This window comes from Budorcas taxicolor, chromosome 19 (genome assembly GCF_023091745.1).
Source record: "Budorcas taxicolor isolate Tak-1 chromosome 19, Takin1.1, whole genome shotgun sequence".
Taxonomy (NCBI): domain Eukaryota; kingdom Metazoa; phylum Chordata; class Mammalia; order Artiodactyla; family Bovidae; genus Budorcas; species Budorcas taxicolor.
The window spans coordinates 38,623,463-38,642,900 of record NC_068928.1 but is presented as its reverse complement, the minus strand read 5'-3'; the positions used below and the strand labels follow the sequence as shown (position 1 = coordinate 38,642,900).

The window sequence follows — 19,438 nt, the reverse complement described above, 5'->3', positions numbered from 1 at the left end:
TTCATGGCTGCAGTCACCATCTGCAGTGATTTTGGAGCCCCCAAAAATAAAGTCTGACACTGTTTCCACTGTTTCCCCATCTATTTCCCATGAAGTGATGGGACCGGATGCCATGATCTTCATTTTCTGAATGTTGAGCTTTAAGCCAACTTTTTCGCTCTCCTCTTTCACTTTCATCAAGAAGCTTTTTAGCTCCTCTTCACTTTCTGCCATAAGGGTGGTGTCATCTGAATATCTGAGGTGATTGATATTTCTCCCGGCAATCTTGATTCCAGCTTGTGTTTCTTCCAGCCCAGCGTTTCTCATGATGTACTCTACATAGAAGTTAAATAAACAGGGTGACAATATACAGCCTTGACGTACTCCTTTTCCTGTTTGAAACCAGTCTGTTGTTCCATGTCCAGTTCTAACTGTTGCTTCCTGACCTGCATACAGATTTCTCAAGAGGCAGGTCAGGTGGTCTGGTATTCCCAACACTTGAAGAATTTTCCACAGTTTATTGTGATCCACACAGTCAAAGGCTTTGGCATAGTCAATAAAGCAGAAATAGATGTTTTTCTGGAACTCTCTTGCTTTTTCCATGATCCAGTGGATGTCGGCAATTTGATCTCTGGTTCCTCTGCCTTTTCTAAAACTAGCTTGGTATCAGGGAGTTCACAGTTCACGTATTGCTGAAGCCTGGCTTGGAGAATTTTGAGCATTACTTTACTAGCATGTGAGATGAGTTCAACTGTGTGGTAGTTTGAGCATTCTTTTGCATTGCCTTTCTTACTCAATATGTTATTATTAGACTAACAGAATTATATTATTAATTTATGACCAAAAATGGTCACAGAAATGAATCCATGCAACAAAAGGCCCCATCTCACATCTTAGTTTGAAAGGAGTGCAGCTTTTCAGTCTGTCCTAAAAGGTTTGTAGGATTCAGAGGATAGCAGGACAGGCCTAGAGTCTAAGATGGTGCTGATCAATATATTGATAATAGCTACTAGTCACATGTGACTGTTAAGCACTCAGAATGTGCCAAGTCAGAATTGAAATGTGCTGTAAAATATGTAAAATATACACTGGATTTCAAACCCTTATTTTGGAAAAAAGTTGCATACACACACACACACACACACACATATATATATACACATACATATATATATTTGGCTTTGAAGCTTGTGGGATCTCAGTTTCTCCAACCAGGATTGAATCTAGGCCATGGGAGCAAAAGGAATCCTAAATATCAGGCCACCATGGAACTCTTTCGTCAATATTTTTATATTGGTTACATGCCAAAATGATAATATTTTGCATATACTGGGTTAAATAAGATGTATCAATTTCACCTTTTTCCTGTTTTTGATGTGGCTATTAGAAAATTTAAAGTTAGTTAGCTAGGTTGCATTATATTTCCATTAGACAATGCTGGTTCAGTACAGCCTTCAGCACTGAGTTTTAACAATTAAGGGGTGCTATATAAGAAGGTTTTATAAAGGAACATGGGGATAGATAAAATCTCCTCATCCTTGACACTTTAAAACATATTCAAATATATACACATTTATGTATAATATATATTTATATTTAAAAATACATGCCTCAATTTGTGAGATGGTATAAAACTGAGGGAGCCATAGCTAATTTACCTTTAAAGAGTCCACAATTGGTAAAAGGTCTTTTATGACTATAATTTTTTTGGCCGCACTGCAGGGCTTGTGGCATCTCAGTTCCTCCACCACAGATAGAACCCAGACCCTGGCAGTGAGAGCAGAGTCCTAACCACTGGACGGTCAGGGAATCCCCAGGTCTTTTATTTTATTTTTTTTAAGTAGAAACAAAGATGAAACTAGAAAAAAAGTGAAACATATCTTACTTTTAACATGAAATCATGAAAACAAAACTTCTAATTTTTGAAAGCACTTGCTCAAAGGTCCAAATCTTACTGATTAATTAATCTTACTGGATTATTAAAAGATTTTCTGAGAAAATTTTTCATATCATCCCTTGAAGTTACACTGAAAATAACAGGAATAATTACGGCCAAAGAGACTCGGGGCTTTCTGTTGATCTGGAGCTAAAAATCTAGGCTGGGATTTTGCTCTAAATTGGTGTTTTAACATTTTGCACTGACCAGCTGCATAGGTTTCTACTCCAAAGAGAGCCCGGGGGGTGGAGATGGGGGCGGTGAGGGGAATGTGGGGGACGTGGGGGTGTGATAAGGGAGCCCTCACACCTTTTCTCTGCTTCTCAAACCCTTCTGGGTTTCTTCTGGCTCCGGGAGCAGTCCGCTGTCCGCAGCGGCGCGGACAGGTGCAGCGCCAGCAGCCCCCTCCCGCCTCCAAGGCTCGCTCGCTAACCCGCATCCTCCCGCCCAGCCGGCCGCGCCCTCGCCGCTCCTTCCCCTGCCTCGGCGCGTGCGCGCACACCGGCGGAGGCGCGCCCGCCCCGCGGGGCCGCGCACGCAGCTGCTGCCGCCGCCGCCTTCCCTCCCTGCTGGCCCTCCTCCCCTTCCCTCCCCTCCGCCCCCTTCCCCGTAGGCAGCCGGCCCGCCAGCCCGCCCGCCCGCACTGCCTCCCTCCTGGCCCCTGGCGCTCGGGCTGGGTCTCTCCCCCGCCCCTAGACTCCCCCGGTCGCTCTCCTCAGGCGGTCGCAGGCGCTCGGTGGATGTGGCTGGCAGCCGCCGCCCCCTCCCTCGCTCGCCGCCTGCTCTTCCTCGGCCCTCCGCCTCCTCCCCTCCTCCTTCTCCTCCTCAGCCGCTCCTCTCGCCGCCGCCGCCGCCTCCACAGCCTGGGCCTCGCCGCGATGCCGGAGAAGAGGCCCTTCGAGCGGCTGCCTGCCGACGTCTCCCCCATCAACTACAGCCTCTGTCTCAAGCCCGACTTGCTGGACTTCACCTTCGAGGGCAAGCTGGAGGCCTCCGCCCAGGTACGGCGACCCTCGGGCGCCGGGGGCGAGCTGCCGGGCAAGCAGTTAGGCCGCGCCCGCGGGCTGGGCTGGGGGCCCGACCGGGCGGGCGGGCCTGGGCGCTGCGGACCTGGGGCTGGGGAGGCCGGCTCGGGGACGGGCGCGCCCCTCTGGGGCGGCCGCTGGGCGCCCGGTCTGTGTGCTCTGCCCTGCTGGGCTAGGGCCCGGGCCGCGCGCCTCTGGGGCCAGCACACCTGTGTGGGGCCTCCCCCAGACCCTGGCCCTTCCGGGCTTGGTCATGGTCTGGGAGAGGCTGGAGGGTGTTGGGGAGGCCAGAGGGGTCATCGGAGTGCATGCTCAGCCTTTTCCGTCTTTTTCCCCACGCTCCACGGAGGACACTTTGGAAAGGGCAGTCATCTGGGACTCCGGCTGCCGCGCGTTAGAGAGGAGGGGATTCTGGAAGGGGGAAGAGAGTGAGAAGGGGAATGTTAATCCCGTGCAGCCTAGCTGTGTTCTCCCCGCCTGCTCCGGCCCAGGGGCAGGGTTTCTAAGATGATCCGCCCCCTCCCCCTTCCCCTCTAGTGACAGTGCAGCAGTGACTTTGTTCTCTCCTAACCTCCAGAGTAGCTGAAGGAGGACCCCTGTCTCCGCTTTTCCTCCCATCTTCTAGCTTTGCAGCCTTTGAAGCAGGTGGATTTATTGCTACAGCGATGGTTGCTTAGCAGTACCCTCCTCTGAAAGAAGCCATTAGTTAAAGTGTACCACTGGTGAAAATATTCCATTACTCCTCATTGCAGTTTTTGGTGAATCATGCTCCCCCGCGCCTCCCCCCGCAGATTATCTAAAGTATTGTTTGATTTTGGAGATCGTTAGTATTGATGCCCTACAAAGGTCAGGAACAATAGACATTTGTGATATCGTGTTATGTGATGTCTATGTGAAGTTTGTAATGAAAAATGGGAACTGTTTACTAGTACCTTTAAATATCTTGTTGTAACGATAGCTTTAAATATCTTTTACTTTTTATCTTTAAAAAGAATGATGGTAAATATATTTGTTTCATTTCTTTTCCTACTGCAGTTAGGGGGGAAAATCAGTAGGCCTCAATCTTAAAGAACAGGGTGTATGTAGCAATGAAATAAAAGAAACGTAGACTAGCATAGCGTTGGAATGAATTGAAAGTTGGCAGTTGTATTTGAAAGCCTAGTACTCAGGTTGAAAATGTGTCTAAAAGTGTAGAATTAAAAAGTATACTGTCAGATTTGGGGTGCTTGTAGGAAAGCATGAGGGCTCTGTCGTCTGGCTGAATCTAAAGACGAAACTTACCCCTGTAAAAGTCAGGTGATTTAAAAATTTTCCATTGAGAATATGAATCAGAATGAGTGCACCTTGGGCCTAAATTAGGATTTGAGAGGGTTATTTGGGAGACTGTTTGTTTGAGCCAAGTGACTATAGAATGTTTGATATATATTGGCTGGGAGCAGATGGGAGGGAGTGTAAACAGTAGTGTGTCTTGTGATTTGGCCGACCTGCGGGAAGAAGGACCTAGCAATGAATGAGTTCGCATTATGTCAAAAGGCTAACATTAAAAAAAAATCATTTGTTTTTTTACTCCATAGTTGTTTTACCCCATAATGGATTCATAATTTTGAGAAGTATACCCTAATAGGTTCATAATTTTGCAAGATATACCCCATAATGGGTTCATAATTTTGAGAGGTATAGGGGAAAATTTCAGAAAAAAACTGTTAATAAAGGTTTTATTTAAGTGTTAGGGTAGAACAGCAAGCAGTGACATGCTTATCCGTTTTCTGCTTGGCATTTTGAAAGAAATGAGAAATATATGGAAGGCCGGTTCGGGACACTGAGGGAGCACATGGTAATGTACTAGGTATTAGCAGGACTTGTTAATCTGATGCAAGGAAAAAAACAGGTTTTATTAAAGGAAGATTGGACTTTTTAATTGTACACATTGCCGCTTTTGAAAATGTGAAGAGGAGTTAACATTAGTAAAATGTTAACAGTTGTTAGCATATATTGATGTTTTTGAAATAGATGGGAGCAGTAAGTTTAACCTTTGGGATTAGGTGGTATCTGATTGTGGAAGTCTAAAAATGTGAACAAAATTATATCTCTGGAAGCCAAATTGATAACTGATATTGTGTCAGTCGCCTAACAGTTTGGAATTACATTGCACAAAGTGTGCAATTTGCTTGGTTGCTTTAGTTGCAAAATTTTGTAATAAGCCCAGAGTATTTGTACAGGTTACATGTTAGAAATTTAGTAGATTTTTAACCAGGCCTGGGTGTGGACTCCTGGGGAAGATGAATTAGTCAGTGTGCACTGATTTAAAAAGTAGTTGTCTTTTACATAAGTGTGTGTGGTCTAATTCAGCAGGTTTTGAAAATGTGTTGTCACTGGGCCTAGAAAAATGGGACATTCCCTTTCCCCTCCTTGTACATTAGGATATGTGAGAGGAATAGACTTTCACAGCCATTTCAAATTCTGACCCTCTTGCTTTGTAGGTAATTCATTTAAAAATAGATTACAAGTTTATGTGAGTGGTGACACTTCCTGGTTATGAGTGTATAGTGCTTTATGCAGTAATTGTGTTCTGGAAATAGTTTACCTGTGCCAGAGAAATAGGAGTCAGGATATACTAAACAATCCCTGGCCTCTGCCAACAAAATATTCATGATGGAGATGACTAAATTGGCACTTTGAGGAGAGTTACAGAGACAGTAGATTGTTTGGCAGACTGAAACTTGGCACCTAAATGGATGTTATTGTCAACCCTGTGTTACAGAAGTTTCTGCCCAAATTTTGTAGATTTTCTATGCAGTCATTTTGGTAGGGTTTTTTTTTTTTTTTCCTTTTGAAAAAGATAAAGGTAATTAATTTTGTCCAGCATTATGCTAGATCACTAAATGGTCTTAAATTTGAAAGATTAGTCATAAGGAATTGAATTTGTTCAGATTTCTATTATGTTTCTTGAAATGTATCATGGAGGAAACCCCCGAGTATAAGAGAGTTTTGTATGGTTTAAGTTTTATCCAGTATCAACTGGCAGTGAATTCTGCGGTGGGTGTTCCAGATAAATGAAACTTATTCTTTGAGACACTCAGACTTTAAAAAATATTTACTGATTTGATGGAAATATTTATTTTTTTAAACTCTGTGATTCCGCATATTCTAGGTTTTCTAAATACTGGAAAGCATTCTCAATATGTCACTGATACTTATAACCATAGATAACCCAGGACTGTGTACTATAATTTGTTAGTTTCATACCTGTTCTTTAAAGTTTTTCTGTTTTTCTTATTCTCAGGTTATTACTTGCTGCTTACTGTGTGTTGTTGCTCCCTGTTGTGCAATTTCTTCCCTCTTCTGTTTTACTAAACTTGATCTGAATAGGTCTAAGTCACCAAATAAACAAGCTTGTTTGAGCTTAAATTTTTTTTCTAAATGTGTTTGATGGATTCTCTTCTGAGTGAAAGGTATGAGCTTTATTGTATGGACTTTGTGTCATTGCTTCTGGTTTCCATAAAGGCTTTATTTATTTATTTTTTAACTTCCTGGTTCTTGATAACTAATATTGTACAATGCAGCCTACATAAATGTGGTCTTGAGTAGTAAATTATCAGTGAGACATCTCTGAACTTTGCTACATACATGAGCCTGTTCTTACCGTAAAGTGCATCTTACTGTAATCTGTATGTGAATCAGTGTCAAAGGACTGAGTCTTCAGATAGCTGTTTTGTTGTTAATTGAGATGAGTTCTCTAGATCTTGGAGATTCCATTTTGAACACCATACAAGTATGTAGTTCTCAGTTTATTTGGCCATTTGTAATCATTTTAACATTTTATTTTAAATTAGGAAATATTTTAAATACAGAGAAGTAACCTACCACTTAGATTTAGCAGATGTTAGTGCTTTGTCCCCTTTGCTTTAGACTTTAGATGTTTTTTGGAAAATAAAATGTCACAGATGCCACTAAAGTCCATTTCCATCTCTTCCCACCCTCACCCTGAGCGGTAAATTCTCTTTTTTGGTAGGTGTTATTTCTATGTATAATTTTAAAGTTTTATGGTATATAAATAATAAATAGTAATGTTCTGTATGTTTACTTGTTATGTTTGACTTTCTGCAGCTTGCTGGTTTTAGTGGCTCTTTTGTTAGAAAACTTGGCTTAATTTGTGTTTACTAATTATTTGCTCCTTATTGTCTTTAGAAATTATAGCACTGTTTCACAAAGGCAATGATTATTACAAAATTTTAATGATGAAATTGCTTGTTAGGCAAAGTGGTAGCTTGTCAGGCTTCAGACTGACTGGTTTTTGGAATCGTCAGACAGGAGGTTTCCTTTTACTAAAATCTCGGGGTTTTAGCAATCAGGAAAAAACCCTTTAGCGTCTTAATAGTACACGTAAGGTGTGTTCCTGAGTGACTGTGGTAAAGACTCATTCAGGAAAAAAATTGTCTCAGATTGCTCCCTTTCTAGCTCTTAGGAAACTTCCATTGCAAAATTGTTACTAATGGTCAAGTTGTCTATTCAGTAGAAATGTTATGGTTTGGTTTAGCTGAAATACAGTCTGTATGGGACTCCAAGAAGACTTAACTAGCCCTAATTTGAATTAAAGAAAGAATACATTAATAACCCATTTATTCGTAGCACCAGATGGAAAGGTTGAAAGTAAGTTTGTTTTCAATACAATTTATATGCCCACCTTTAGCATTCTGCTTCTATTTTAAGCTTGGAAAGTGAAGATCTTAATGCTGACATTCTTTTTATTTATTACTAGTTTTTTTTTTTTAATTGAAGTATATAGTTGACTCAACATTATTACCTGTGTTTTTGATAGTGGAACATACAAGCAGTATTCAGTAACATGATGATGTTAACCTGTGAGGAATCACTGAATCATCAGGTTAGAGCTCTTGTTGGTAAAGCATCAAAAAGATCAGTGTGATAGTTGAGTGCATGCTTAAGTCCACATGGTTGTTTTAAATTACATTCCTTGGATGGTACAAAAGAGTATGCTGATATCCAATATAATATATAATATGTGCTTTATAGTACAGCACATAATTCTTAAGTTTGCTATCATTTTGATTAAGTGCTTTCTAAACCATTAGGTGAATGCTGTTAGATGATATTCAGATTAATATCTTTATGAGTAGAGCACATTTAGTCTTGTTCTCTGTGCATGTGTCTGAATAATAACATCTATTAAAAGATTACTATGTGTGAGGCACTAAGTGGTAAAAGAAACACTTTCTATGGATTATCCTGTTTATAAAGTGCATTTCTAATATGAGACAGAATATACTGTCTGATTTTTGAAATTTGAGTATTGCCTTCCAGAAATGGCAGTACTCTGGAAAAAAGGTGCTGTTCAACAAGCAGCTTAATTTATTAGTATAAACTGGTACTGGTGTTCGTTGTTCAGTTGCTCAGTTGTGTCTGACTCTTTGCGGCCGCACAGACTGCTGCACACCAGGCTTCCCTGTTCTTTCTATAAACTGGTGGGTTTTCCCTAAACCCAGGAGGAATTGGAATGTACTTGTAACTGGATGTTGTGTCCTGTGCCTTTCCAAAGTACAAACACTTTTCCTCAAAACGGTACAATAGTAGTGAGATAAATGTCATTTGGCATATGTCGTGTAGTACAAGTATCTTGACATGGTAGATTAACTGCTTGGCTACCATTAAATTCATTGTAGATGTTGATGGATGAAAATAAAAGTTGCCTAGGTAAAGATTAAGACATGTAACTAAACAACTGTTATTCTCTATGCCAACTTCAAACCCTGGAAAGTTTTTTATTCATTTTACCCTTTGGTGCATATGCTAGTAAATGGTTTATTCCTGTGTTTCTGAAAAAAAATTTTAAAGTCAGTTTATGAATAGGCACGGTTGTTTTTTTCTTTTTGTTTAAATGTAGTGCTATAAACAGTCAGTTGGGACTAAAAGTTTTAGTGTTGTTTAGATGTGTTCTGGCAAAATAAACAGTGTGAAGAAAGGAATATTACCACTTACAGAATTAAAAAACTGTTCACCAAATGGTATTTTTGTTTAGAAACAGGAAGATTTATGAGAAGATTTTGTTTTTTATAAGCCAAAATAGTTTCTCTTTACGTGTTAAAGATTTTAACAGTCTGTTATAAAATTTAATAACATACTGTCTGTAATTTAGGCCAGGTAATTTTAATATTAATCATATGTATGTATTGGTTCCTAATAAAATAATTACTCTTAGGTTTTTCATACAGATTTTATATTATTCTGTTTCTTTACCTAGTGTTATGGTCTGTTCAGTGACCTCAAGGCACTGTTGACTACAGTTGATTTTGTTTGATCTACACAGTGTTTTTGAAAAATCTGAATTAATTGTCATTAATTAAAAATTGGGAGATTGCACATGAAATTTGTATTTGTGGCTTTTTAAAATTGAAAGATCTGGCAACATTGTTTGTTTTTTCCCCCCCTATTTAGCAATAATTGGTTGGCTCCAAGAAATGTATACTTCTTCCTTCCTTTGCACATAGCTTTCCTTTATGCATAGCCTTCACCTGGCCTACTGTACTCACCTGTTTCATTGGCCTCTGTGGGCATTTGTTTGTGATTTAGGACATCTGTATTTTTGTTATTTTAGATTTAGACTGTTCAAATGTCTGAAAATGAATTTGAAGCTTTGTTTAATGCAACAATTATATAAAAACAAGGTTACAACCAAATTGGAAAATGAGCAGGGGTTATGAATAAGTTGCAGAGGAAAAACTTAAGGGCCAAAAAAGAAAGAAAATGAGAGAGGGAGGGAGGGAAGAAGAGAGTTGGGGGGGTGGTTGTAGAAGTTGGGGAGAGAGAAAGAGAAGAAACAAAAGAGATAACTAATGTTACTAGTGATCAGAAAAATTCTCGTTTAAACAGCAATGGAATACAGTGCAAAGATTATACACACTTTGATATCATTTGTATAAGATTAAAAACATTTCTGTTCTTTATATATGTAACAAAAGTACTAAACATATATGAGAAAGATATACATTAGCTTAGGATAGTGATTATCTCTAAGGAATGAGGAAGAGAGGAAGGGGCATTCTTTATACCTGTATTTTACTTTTTTGGATCTAAGTCAAATAAGACAAAGCCGTAGAAGTTTATTTAATCTTGGTGGTGAGTCACTAGTGTCTGTTACATTCAAGATGTTTCTTTGGGAAAAGAAAAAATTTAAAGAGTGTTTTATGAAGTTTTGACGTAGTTTACAATACCAGGTTTCTTCCTCTATTCTTACAAAAAAAGCGTACACTCATGATGGGTATGGTGTGCAGGTTGAGATACATAATTATTTGCAACATGTAAGAAAGGTTTCCTAATTAAAAATTTTTTGAAATTAAAAAATTTAAGTTGTTTTAAATCAAGGTTTAAGTGGGGGAAAAAAGGCTTTTATTTAGCTCAGTGGTCAGATACTTGAATTCTGTGAAATACCTAAGTATTTATTATTGCTTTGAATATTACCACAAAAATGTGAATTGCTTTGGATATTTAGAAGTAGTCCTTTATTTCTACCATTGTTGCATAAATACTTAGTTTAGGTTTTAGTCATGTCTGGATTTTTAAAATTGCCTATGACATATATTAGGCCAAGATGAAGATGTACATGTGAATAATCTAGGCTATTTCTGACACTGCTGTCTTTTTTTTTTTTGCCATCTTAGGTGAGGCAGGCAACCAATCAGATTGTGATGAATTGTGCTGATATTGACATTATTACAGCTTCATATGTACCAGAAGGAGATGAAGGTAAGTGCTGTTTTCCCTTTTAGTTTGCTGTCTCCATGTTTGTGTATAATATGTACTTTTGTGTGTGCTTTGGTATGTGTGTGTATTTAATACATACACTTCAGATTAAGATATCAATGTTTGTTACATTCAAAATAGGAAAATTCTTTAGATGGTCATAGGAGCTATTTGAATAATATGAAATAAAGAAAATGTCACAATTTTACTTCTACTTCAAACATTAAGTTTTTTTGTGACCCTAGGCAGATCACATTTTTATGAGTGTAAAATAAATATAATACCATTCACATAGATCTGAAGAGTTATTTTGAAAAATTAAATACTTTGAACATGAAAAGTTTCTCAAGCAGACTAGTTTATACGTGAGTTTCTTAAAGTTTTTTTTATTCTCTTAAACAATAGATTAAAATTGAGATAGTGTTACTCATAATTGGGAGAAAATATTTGCTTTATGAGATCTAATGTAAAGGTTAGAAACTAAATGATGGAGTTAGTTATAGAGGAAGAAAATGTTGAAAAGAAACATAGCTTAGAATGTGTGGGAACTCAGCATCTTTATCAAAGAAATATTTTAGATCTTGTAATTACAATAAGAATTAAACTGATTAATCCATTGCTGCCTGAATTCTTATTCCCACATAAACTGCTTTTGAAAAAGTTACCAAGTTTGGCATGAACTCACAAGTATATCAATTTTGGATCTGGATTGCTCTTTACTTTTGATTAGACATTCCCTGTTAAATGGCTTATTGATTAGTCTTTGCTACTCAAGACTTTTCCTCTTAGAAAACCTTCTGTTTTGATATACATTGTTAGAAATTTGATCTTTTGATTTACATTCTGTATTGCTATTTCCCCTTTTCACAGTATACTGTAACATTTTAAGGCCTGGCTATATGTGTCTCCTCAATTTTTCTTAAATTATCTTGTCCATAGAAAGATAAGATATGTAGCAGTTGAGCATATTATTGCCAAGAAGTACTTAAGTTCAGTTGATTGTAAATGAGGTCAACTGCTGCCATTTTAAGTTAGAGGAACAGATCCTTCAAATGGACTTTAACTGAGTGCCAACTTAAAAAAAAAATCTTTGGTAAATGAAAGAGATTATTTAATTTCTTTAACGGAGGAAAAATGGAAGCACCTTAGGTAAGCATATCAAGGCAAGCTTTCTTTTTTGTAGGTAGAGAGCGTTTAAATTCAATATAGGGTTTCAAAAGGTTATTTAAGTTTAAGGTAGAACTAGCAACATAAATGTGTATCCTCCAGTTGGCCTAGTTTCAGCTCAGGTTTGTTTTTATCCTCCTCTACTAAAGTGGCAGGAAAAGAATTCAGAGAATTTAAATGTTTGAATATGTGTAACTGAGTGTGCCAAGTGCATAAAGATCTGAATCTTAAGGAAGCAGTGTTAGTACTCCTAATGAAAATTGATAGGCAGTAGGATTTGGAGAGAGATTCGTACAAATCAGTAAATGTTTTTAAATATGTAAAATATTTTCTTCAGAACTAGCTAAGGTAAATTTCTCAACTCACCCTATAGCAGTAGTAAAAACCTGGAGTCATGTGTAAACCCACTTTATTTTAGAGTATAACAGAATAGGAAGTTATATTAATTTGATACTTTAAGGAGACAGAAACAGATTTGGCCTTCCAGATATATACAAAGCTTCATTTTGCCCTTAGATATGGAAGCATTTCTTGATTTTTATCTTATTGGGAGAGTATAGCACTGTTTCTTTAGAAACTAGTAGTTGTGAACTTGACTGTCAGCTTCTTCCAGGGCTGTAAGTTGGTGGCAGGGTAATAAATGAGTCATAGGGGAGATAGGATTTTTTAACCCAGCTAATCTTATCCAGTACCTATTAATATTTATGATTGCCTTCTGGAAGACTGCTTTACGTATCTGTAGCCAAAATCTTGGTGCTTTAAGGTAAAATCAGAAAATTATTTGAAGGCATGAAATTGTTGCTTCTGAGTGTAAATTTTTAAATGATGAAAAAGGCCATCTTGTGATATGTGCAGTAATCCAGATAGATCTATTGGCGTGTCTTTTAAACTAAGGCACTGCCTTTTAAAAAGAAATAATTTATTTTGAAACCTATTTGAAATCTTACTTTGTAATTTTTAAAATGAGAAATCAGTAAGAAAAACGGCTGAAAACTGTTTTTTTACTGTTCTGCACTTCAAGGGTTGGTGAAATCATTAGCACTTAAGCCAGTGCAAGGAATGCACCTCCCTACACAGTGCAGGGATTAGTATTGTCATCAGCTTCTGCAAGAGAAATACGAAACTTTTGAGTGCCTGAACTCAGGTCCTGACAGGTAAATAGTCTTTTAATTTATCATTAATAGTTGATGGCTTGGGCATAACCACATAGAGAATGATCACTTGAAAGTTTTGTACCAATTTTCCCTTAGTATACTCTGTCAGGTATGTGTTTGTAGAATTAGCTATGTAAGAAAAAGCTTTTCCGTTAGTTACATAATATATCATGCAAAGTTCTATTATATAGTTTCAGATCCACCAGCATCACTTTGGTTTAGCCATATAAAGCATTTAAATTTTAACACATTTATTCTTGAAGTAGAATTGTGTATTTCAGTATGATGCATATGTGCATGTGTATTTCATGAAAGGATAAAACAAACAGAAATATTGCCAAATATTAATTTTGAGTAAAACCATTCAAAAACAAGAAGGTTCCTCGCATTTGATCATAAGCTTTTATCCAACTATTAGTAACCTTTATTCTTCCATACAATTATGTGTGGATTAGTAAAAACATTAATACACCACTTTCTCTTTGTGATAGAGTTGTTTATGGCATTGTTCTGAAAATACATATGTGACTAGTTAAGTGCTAGCTCTCAAATCAGGAAGAGTGACAGAAGGGAATATATCCCTTTCCAGTACAAATGTACTAAAATATGATACCACAATTCATATGAAAATTTTTAAAGAAATCTGAATATAACTTTAGTTATACTAATAACAATATAGGGTAGGGCCTAAAACCAATTCATTCAGCAAACTTGAATGAATTGGGCTGGATGTAGGAAAATAAGGAATTGGGGCAGAGGCTGAACCGAAGAGTCTATATCTCACATAAATATATTAACATTTTAAACAACTTTTCTGGCCAAACAGAACATTTTTGTGGGCCAGAATGCTGTTGATTTTGCAACCTCTGAAGAGGGATTTCAGGGAACTGTGGTGTGTTATGCATATTCTTTATCACTTGGACATGAAGATAAGACTTGAGCATAGATGTATCATTAAAAAAAGGAAAATCCCTTGTGAGATTCTTCTTGGTTCTTAATTGAAACTGATATAAATTATATATAATATGCCATTACTATTAAATATGTTAAGCAAATAGTTTTAGTTTGTGATATAAGTTCTGTGGTATGTACTTTTAAATAATTCAAAATATAGCATAACATCTTTTTTTAGATAGCTTTTAGAGTTTTTGAACACTAAAGTGGCACTACTTTTGAGAACTTGTTTTTATTTTATCTTTTGTTTATTTGGGGACTTCCCTTATAGCTCAGTCGGTAAAGAATCTGCCTGCAATGCAGGAGACCTGGGTTCAATTCCTGGGTTGGGAAGATCCCCTGGGGAAGGAAATAGCAACCTACTCCAGTATTCTTGCCTGGAGAATCCCACGGGCAGAGGAGACTGTCCATGGGGTTGCAAGAGTCGGACCTGACTAAGCGACTAAACCACCACCACTTGTTTATTTACTATTGTTTTTTCTGGACTGCACCACTCTACTTATGGGATCTTATTTTCCAAACCAGGATTGAACCTGGGCTCGTGGCAGTGAAAGTGCTTAAACCCTAGCCACTGGATAGCCAGGGAGCTCCCAAGTTTTGGAAATTTTGAACATAAAGTCTATTATGTGCTGTTACCGTTCTGAAGAATAGATAAATTATTGCATAAGCTTGCCATAGTGTCCAGGCTACATTAAGGAACCAAATATTTTCCCGGTTCTCTGGTAACTGTCAGGGCAGCTTGTTTTCAGAATTAAATGTTGAATTTATTTTTTAAATTAAAAAGCTTTAGTTTTTGGAGTTTTAAATTTAGTGCAAAATTGATGAGGAAGTACAGAGATTTCTCTTGTACCCATACGTACAGCCTCTCCCACTATCAGCATCCCAAACCAGAGTGGTACATTTGTTACAGTAAATGAGCCCACAGTTATTCTCACCTAAAGTCCATAGTTTAGAGTTCACTTTTGCTGTTTCACATTCCATGGGTTTTGACAAATATGTAATGACATGTATCTGCCACTGCCGTTATAGTATTGTACACAGTCTTTTCACTGCTCTAAAAATCTGCCTGTGCTCTGCCTGTTTACTCATCTTTCTCCCTGGCAACCACTGATCTTTTTGCCATAGTTTTGTCTTTGCCAGTTTGTCATTAGTTGGAGTCACACAGTATGTTGCCTTTTCATATTGGCTTTTTTCATGTAGTAATATGCATTTTTCCATGTATTTTCATTGTTTGGTAGCGCCTTTCTTTTTATCTCTGAGTACTGTACCCTTGTCTGTACATAAGTTTATTTATCCCTTCACCTGCTGAAGGTCTTCTTGGTTGCTTCCAAGTTTTGACAGTTATGAATAAAGGTTCTGTAGAGGACATGAGATTTGAACTCCTTTCACTAGATACAAAGCAGCATGATTGCTGGATCCTATGATAAGAGTGTGTTTAGTTTTATCAGAAATTGCCAAAATGTCCTCCAAAGGACTCTTATCATCTTGGATTCCAACCAGCAATGAATCAGAGTTCCTGTTGCTCCTCATACTCCCCATCATTTGTTGTTGTGTTTTGGATTTTAGCTATTCTATAGGTGTGTAGTGGTGTGGCATTATTTTAATGTACAGGACTGTAATGATTTCTTGCCATCAAAATATCTTCTTTGGTGGGTATGTTCAGGTCTTTTACACATTAGCATTCATGCGTGCTCAGTCTTGTCCAACTCTTTGCAACCCCATGGACTGTAGGCTGCCAGGCTCCTCTGTCCATGGAATTTTCCAGGCAAGAACACTGGAGTGGGTTGCTATTTCCTTTTCCAGGCAATCTTCCCAACCCAGGGATCGAATTCTGTGTCTCTTCCGTCTCCTGCATTGGCAGGCTGATTCTTTACTACTGAGCCACCTGGAAAGCCTGACACAATGTTAGTTGGAAAAAGAACAATAGAACAATATTAGCTGGGTTGTTCTTTTTCTTATTGTTGAGTTTTAAGGATTGTTTGTACATTTATTTGGCTCCATAGGGTCTTATTTGTGGTGCACATGTTCTTTGTTGCAGCATGCAGGCTTCTCTTGTTGCTGTGTGGTGCACAGGCTCTAGAGTGCAGGCTCTGCAGTTGCGGTGCACAGGCTTTAGTTGCCGTGCAGCCTTAGTTCCTGGACTCGGGATCAGACCCATGTCCCCTGCATTGGAAGGGGGATTCTTAACCACTGGACCACCAGGAAAGTCCCTGGAGCTGTTAATTTTAATGAAGTCCAGGTTATTTACTTCTTTCATGGATTGTGTCTTTGGTGGTGGTGTATGTGAGAAGTCTTCACCATACCCAAGGTCAATTAAATTTTCTTGTATGTTATCTTCCAAGAATTTTATAGCTTTGTATTTCACACTTTGGTCATTGATCAGTCCCTCAGTTATGTCCAACTCTTTGCTACCCCATGGACTGCAGCACGCCAGGCTTCCCTGTCCTTCACCATCTGGAGCTTGCTCAGACTCATGTCCATTGAGTCAGTGATGCCATCCAACCATCTCGTCATCTGTCATCCCTTTCTCCTCCTGCCTTCAGTCTTTCCCAGCATCAGGGTCTTTTCTAATGAGTCAGCTTTTCTCATCAAATGGCCAAAGTATTGGAACTTCAGCTTCAGCATCAGTCCTTCTAATGAATATTCAGGACTGATTTCCTTTAGGATTACACCACAGTTCAAAAGCATCGATTCTTCAGCGTTCAGCCTTCTTTATGGTCCCACACTCATATCCATACATAACTACTGGAAAAACCATAGCTTTGACTAGATGAAAGTAATGTCTCTGCTTTTTAATACACCGTCTAGGTTTGTCATAGCTTTTCTTCCAAGGAGCAAGCGTCTTTTAATTTCATGGCTGCAGTCATCATCTGCAGTGATTTTGAAGCCCAAGAAAATAAAGTCTGTCACTTTTTCCATTGTTGCCCCTTCTATTTGCCATGAAGTGATGGGACCGGATGCTATGATCTTAGTTTTTTGAGTGTTGAGTTTTAAGCCACCTTTTTTCACTCTCCTCTTTCACCTTCATCAGGAAGCTCTTTAGTTCCTCTTTGCTTTCTGCCATAAGGGTGGTGTCATCTACATATCTGAGGTTACTGATATTTCTCCCAGCAATCTTGATTCCAGCTTGTGCTTCATCCAGCTCGGCATTTCGCATTATGAACTCTGCATATAAGGTAAATAAGCAGGGTGACAATACACAGCCTTGACGTACTCCTTTCCCAATTTGGAACCAGTCTGTTGTTCCATTTCTGGTTCTAGCTGTTGCTTCTTGACCTGCATACAGGTTTCTCAGGAGGTAGGTAAGGTGGTCTGGTATTCCCATCTCTTTAAGAGTTTTCTTAGGACTGTAATCTATTTTGAGTTAATTTTTATAAAACAGGTAAGATCTGCCTGGATTATTATTATTATTATTTTTGCATTTGGGTGTTCAGTTTCCAGCACCATATATTGAAAAGATACATCCATTGTATTTTGCTTCTTTGTCAAGATCAGTTGACTGTATTTATGTGGATCTATTTCTAGGCTGTCTGTTCTTTTTCATTTATCTGTTTCTCTCATTTCTCCAGTGCCGCATCATCTTTATTATTGTAAAGTCTTTAATGAAGTTGGGTAGTGTCAGTCCTCTGACTTTGTTCTCCTTCTGTATTGAGTTGGACATTCTGGATTGTTTGCTTCTCCATATAAACTCTAGAGTCAATTTAAAAATATCCACAAAAGAACTTGCTAGGATTTTGATTGGAATTGGTACTGAGTCTGTAGTTCAGGTTGGGAAGAACAGATAGCTTGACAATATTGGGTCTTCTTATCCATGAACATGGAATATCTTTTTCTTCTTTTACTCCTTTGGTGTCTTTGTCATCAGAGTTTTGTAGTTTTCTTTGTATGAATCTTGTACATAGTTTGTTAGATTTATACCTAAGTATTTCATTTTGTGGGGTAATAATGTAAATGATACTTTTTAAAAAATTTCAGATACCACTTATTCATTGCTGGTATATGGGAGAGCAGTTGACTTTAGTGTGTTAACCTTGTATCCTGCATCCTTGCTTTAATGGCTTATTAGTTGCAAGAGTTTTTTGTTGATTCCTTTGAATTTTCTACATAACCATATCATTTGTGAACAAAGATAATTTTATTTCTACCTTTCCAGTATGTATACTTTTTCCTTTTCTTGTCTTAATTGTATTAGCTAGAACTTCCAGTATGATTTTGAAAAGCAGACGTGAGAGGAGCCATCCTTGCTTATTCTTCATCTTAGCTGGAAAACTCAGAGTTTCTCATTAAGTATGATGTTAGCTGTATGGTTTTTGTAGACATTCCTTATCAAGTTAAAGATGTTCGTCTTCATTTCTAGTTTGTTGAGTGTTTTTATCACGAAAGGGTGTTGTATTTTGTAAAATGTATTTTGTGCATCAATTCATTTGGTTATGTGGTTTTTCTTCTTTGGCCTAACTGTGATGGAGTACATTAATTGATTTTTAAACATTGAAACAGCCTTGCATACTAGGTTAAGTTCCACTTGGTCATGGTACATAATTATTTTTATAATTTTCTTTTCAAATTTAAACTTTTTCTTTTGTATTGGAGTATAGCTGATTAACAATATAATGGTAGTTTCAGGTGAACAGTGAAAGGATACAGCCATACATATACATATACATTGTTGGATTTTATTCACTTTAATATTTTGTTGAGAATTTTTGCATCTGTGGCTCTCAGAGATATTGTTCTGTAATATTCTTGTAATGTCTTTGTCTGGTTTTGATAGTGAGGTAATGACTAGTCTCATAGAATGAGTTTGGAAATATTCCCTCTGCTTCTGTCTTCTGTAAGAGATTGTAGAAAATGGATCAAGCCCATGTCCCTTGCACTGTCTGGTGGATGCTTAACCATTGACCACTACAGAAGTCCCGCCTTTTTATGGTTTTAATTGAACATTTTATATGATGCCACTTTCTCTCCTTTTTTAGCATATCAGTTATACTTAAAATTTTTTTTTAGTGATTGTCTTGGAGTTTGCAGTACACATTTACCTCTAGACCACTTTCAAATAAAAAGATAATATTTCACAGGTAGTGTGAGTACCTTATAATAATATATTCCTAATTCTTCTTTCCTATTCCTTGTATCATTGATGTCATTCGTTTCACTTATGCATACATCTCCACACAGAAGCCAACATAGTCAAATACATTGCTGCTATTAGTATTTTGAAGAAACGATTATCTTTTAGATGAATTAGGAATAAGAGAAACATTTTTATTTTACTTTATTTATTCATTCTTTGATGCTCTTCCTTTCTTATGTAAATCTGAGTTTTTGGCTTACATAATTTTCCTTCTCTTGAAAGAACTTTTAACATTTCTTGGAAATCTTGTGTACTGGCAACAGATTCCCTCAATTTTGTTTGAAAAAGTCTGTTTCTCTTCACTTAAAAAGACTTTTCTTTTTAGAGCAGTTTA

General features: G+C 37.7%; 1 protein-coding gene across 1 annotated transcript in view; it reads left to right on the top strand.

Annotated features, from left to right (window-relative positions):
- The first annotated feature begins 2,584 nt into the window (after window positions 1–2,584).
- Window positions 2,585–19,438, top strand: part of NPEPPS (aminopeptidase puromycin sensitive) — a 117,297-nt gene continuing 100,443 nt past the window's right edge. The window contains exons 1-2 of the mRNA XM_052658919.1: window positions 2,585–2,916; window positions 10,617–10,701. Coding sequence (XP_052514879.1) covers window positions 2,656–2,916; window positions 10,617–10,701 — 346 coding nt within the window. The 5' untranslated portion in view covers window positions 2,585–2,655. The remainder of the gene's footprint in view (window positions 2,917–10,616; window positions 10,702–19,438) is intronic.